General features: G+C 43.0%; 1 protein-coding gene and 1 long non-coding RNA gene across 4 annotated transcripts in view; one reads left to right on the top strand and one right to left on the bottom strand.

The window, feature by feature from the left end:
- Window positions 1-4,091, top strand: part of pkd1a (polycystic kidney disease 1a) — a 204,496-nt gene that overhangs the window by 62,759 nt on the left and 137,646 nt on the right. For both annotated transcript variants that reach the window (XM_043711199.1, XM_043711198.1), the window contains one exon: window positions 1,356-1,427. In XM_043711199.1, the coding sequence (XP_043567134.1) occupies window positions 1,356-1,427 (72 nt within the window). The remainder of the gene's footprint in view (window positions 1-1,355; window positions 1,428-4,091) is intronic.
- The window catches only part of LOC122560517, a 19,638-nt gene continuing 17,437 nt past the window's right edge, over window positions 1,891-4,091 (bottom strand). The window contains exon 5 of one of the 2 annotated variants that reach the window (XR_006314757.1): window positions 1,891-1,930. This is a non-coding gene — a long non-coding RNA (uncharacterized LOC122560517). The remainder of the gene's footprint in view (window positions 1,931-4,091) is intronic. The other variant, XR_006314756.1, reaches the window with a different exon arrangement.

Below are 4,091 nucleotides of genomic sequence, written 5' to 3'. Positions count from 1 at the left end.
CCACCAGAGGCCTGGAGGAAGAACGCCTCATCTTCTGCCTTGGAACACTTCAACCCCAGGGCATTAATGTGGACTTCAACAGTTTCCGCATTTCCCCTTCCCCCACCTCACCCTAGTTCCAAACTTCCAGCTCAGCATTGTCCCCATGACTTGTCCTACCTGCCTATCTTCTTTTCCACTTATCCACTCCACCCTCCTCCTTGATCTATCACCTTCATCCCCTCCCTCACTCACCTATTGTACTCTATGCTACTTTCTCCCCAGCCCCACCCTCCTCTGCCTTTATTCCTGATGAAGGGCTTTTGCCCGAAACGTCGATTTTACTGCTCCTCGGATGCTGCCTGAACTGCTGTGCTCTTCCACTAATCCAGAATCTGGTTTCCAGCATCTGCAGTCATTGTTTTTACCCTGCATACTTTATCAACCCTCCCTGGTTAAAGTGAGGTTCCTCAGGAGAGCCTGAGAACTGGTATTGGGAACTTTATAGTTCAGCGACTCTGTTACACACCAGATAAACATTTATAGCTCCTAAGGAGCCAAAATCTGAGATTAAACAATTACATGGGGAGTAATTTTAACTAAACATGCTGGCTGGAATCCCCTAGGATTGGGTGGAACACTACATCTTGTCCAACTTCCCTCTCCAGCATGAAATGGGGTCGCGTGTGAAACTAGCATTGCACTGAGTCCATCAGGGCCCTGATGAGTGGGTTAGATTAAAATTGCTCCTATAGTGTTCATCAATAATGTTTTGTTTGTGGAAATGAAGTTTCAGCCATGATCATATTGAATGGTGGAGCAGGCTCAAGGGGCTGAATGAATGGCCTTGCTCCTATTTCTCCTGGTCTTAATCATCTTCCTTTACTATAAATGGAGTGCGTTTGAATCTTCCTATACCAACCTATGTTTATGTAGCACCTGAAGTGTGATAAAACATCCAAAGGCACTTCACAGAGGCTTTATAAAGCAAACTGGATCACGTGAGATACTAGTTAGATGACCAAAACCTTGGTTAAAGAGATATCTTATAAGGTATGACTTCAAGGAGGAAGTTGAGATGGAGGAATCTGGGGCCAGAACTCCCTACCTCCTGTTCCTGATAGCTGAAGCACGGCTAAAATTGTAGGGCAATTAAAAGGGGGATGCTCAAGAGGCCAGAATTAAAGAGCTGCAGATATCTCAAAGGGTTATAGGGCTTGAGGAGGTTAGAGACTTGGAAAGAAGTGAGGTCATGGAAGGATTTGAAAATAAAGATGAGAATTTTAATATCGAAAGTTTGTATTACTGAGAGCCAATGAAAAATCAGCAAGCAGTGAAAGTCATTAAAGCTTAAATGTCTTTTTGTTGTCTTCCAGGGATCTTTCATACAATGGCATTATCTCGATAGATGATAACCTTTTGGACAATCTGACTTCCCTGGAGAAGTTGTAAGTGATTCACTTATTGATGTATTTGTCATGTACAGTTGATAATAAAATAAGTTATAGTTTTGCTCAGTCAAACAGTTTAATATTTCACATGATCCACAAAACTGTTGTAGCTGCACCCAGAATTCTTTGGGTTCAGTATAAAGGTCACAGTGCATGTATCCTACAATAATCAGAATGGGCCTATTCACCTATTATGGGCGGCATGGTGGCACAGTGGTTAGCACTGCTGCCTCACAGTGCCAGACACCCAGGTTCAATTCCCACATCAGGCGACTGATTGTGTGGAGTTTGCACGTTCTCCCCGTGTCTGCGTGGGTTTCCTCCGGGTGCTCCGGTTTCCTCCCACAGTGCAAAGATGTGCAGGGTCAGGTGAATTGGCCATACTAAATTGCCCGTAGTGTTAGGTAAGGGGTAAATGTAGGGGTATGGGTGGGTTTCGCTTCGGCGGGTCGGTGTGGACTTGTTGGGCCGAAGGGCCTGTTTCCACACTGTAATGTAATCTAAAAAAAATTGACATTAGTTCAGATACAGTTCAATATAATATTCTCACAAAGACAAATATTTTACTCTTATCATAGGACAAAACATACACTACAGACCCAAGTCTTAGAACATTCAGAAATAGGCCTTTCCTAAGATCTAATTAACAAAAACATTCCTTATATGCTTTGGTTACCTCTGCTTTGTCTCCTGGCTAACCTCCCATCTTTCTTCATCCATTAACTTGAGCTCATTCCAGTTCTTGCCCATGCCCTAACTTTACCTCTGCATTTGCTGACCTACACTGGTTCCTGGTGCCCCAGTGTCAGAGAGTTGGAGAGTTTTTAACAGCATGGAAGAAGGCCCTTTGGCCCATCATGTCTGTGCTGGTCATCAAACATCTATCAATTCCATCCCCATTTTCCAGCACTTTGCCAGTAACCTTGAATTACCATGAAGTTCCAAAGGCTCATTTAAATATTTATTACATGTCTCAGTGGTTCTTGCCTCTATCACCCTGTTAGGGCGGGAGTTCCAAATATTCATCACCCTCTGGGTGAATATATTTTTCCTTAAATCCCCTCCAAATCTTTTGCTCCTTAACTTCAAACTGTGCCCCTGGTTATTGATTCTTCTATTAAGGTGAAAAGTTTCTCACTATCTACATCCTCATGTCTCAAATTTAAAATTCAAGTTCTTGTGTTCAAATCCCTGTGTGACCTCACTTTTCATCACCCCCTGTCCCCAAGAAATCTCGTTCCCTTTCTTTAGACCTACAATCCTTCAAGAATTTTGGGTTCCTCCAATACTCAGCTGTACTTTGTTGAGTTCCTTCACTCCAATTAACGATAAGCTCCAAATATCCTTCTGTAAGGCTCTCCACCTATCCTGCCTCCTTTTAAGTACTCCTTAAAACCTACCAATTTGACCAGGGTTTCCAGACCTATTGTTTCGTTATGTGTCTTGGTGCCATTTAGTTCCCTAGTTCTTCTCCCTGTGAAGTATCTTGGGTAAAGTTCCACTATGTCAAAGATGCTGTCGGAATGTAGGTTATTGTTCTTTTCTGGGATAGCCACCTCCTTCCTTTGTAGTGTTTCCATGGATGGAGGCAGAGTGTGAGGGCAGGAATTTGAGGGTATTTTCTCCTCCTTCTGCAGCCACAACATCAGCAGAAAGTCCGCCTCTATTGCAAAGCCCCCTCTATTTCTAAACAGATGATTAACACTTGGAAATTTGTAACTCCAACTTCATTTCTGACCAGCATCCTACACTCGAAGCCTGAGGGATCGTTTGAATAGCCCATCGTGCACATAACTGCATCACTTGTCTGTGTCAATGCGTTGAGTATTCACACAATTCAAAGAAGGCAGATTTAGCCTGGGAATAATGGATTTACTTTGTCATAAAGTGCATGAAGGAACAAAATGCAGTTTCCATAATGAAAAATAAATATCTTCTACACTACATAACAAAAGTACAACTTAACTGATGAAACTTCACAAACCTCTAGTTGCTCCTGTGCTAATTCATCCTCTACTCCTGTTAGACTGCTCAGGTTTATATGGGTTGGCCAGATTTTAAGCTCCAAACAGGGTTGAGGGGGATGGTTGTACTGGGTCGGCAAGCTGAAACATTGAAGATTCTGATTGCAAAAAGAAATGTCCTCTCCCTTTTTGGCCCTGTGGGCCTTGCAAATCAGAAAGGCCTTAGATTACAACCCTATGTACATCTCTTCCAAGGCCACTAGTGCAAGTTATACAAGAAATTTGAATCCTTATTTCCCAGCGCCCCTTTGAGATCTTATGTGGTTCATTAAGATCCCCTTTTAACTTTCAAAAGTCCATTGGAATAGACACAATCTGGTCAACCTTTCCTCAGAAGGCAACATCTCCATCTCAGGACTCAACCTTGTGAACCATCTCTGAATGGCTTCCAATGCAAATATATTCTTAAGTAAGTAATTCTAAGTATTGAGAGGTCATTGTGATAAAAGGGCATGGAGTGTGTTCAGGGTTGCTGACTGTAGGGAAGGAAAAGCACAGCAGTTCAGGCAGCATCCAAGGAGCAGTAAAATTGACGTTTCGGGCAAAAGCCCTTCACCAGGAATACAGGCAGAGTACCTGAAGGGTGGAGAGATAAATGAGAGGAGGGTGCGGGTGGGGAGAAAGTAGCATAGAGTGC

The sequence above is a fragment of the Chiloscyllium plagiosum genome, chromosome 21 (assembly GCF_004010195.1).
Source record: "Chiloscyllium plagiosum isolate BGI_BamShark_2017 chromosome 21, ASM401019v2, whole genome shotgun sequence".
Taxonomy (NCBI): Eukaryota; Metazoa; Chordata; class Chondrichthyes; order Orectolobiformes; family Hemiscylliidae; genus Chiloscyllium; species Chiloscyllium plagiosum.
This window is presented reverse-complemented; position numbering and strand designations above follow the sequence as displayed.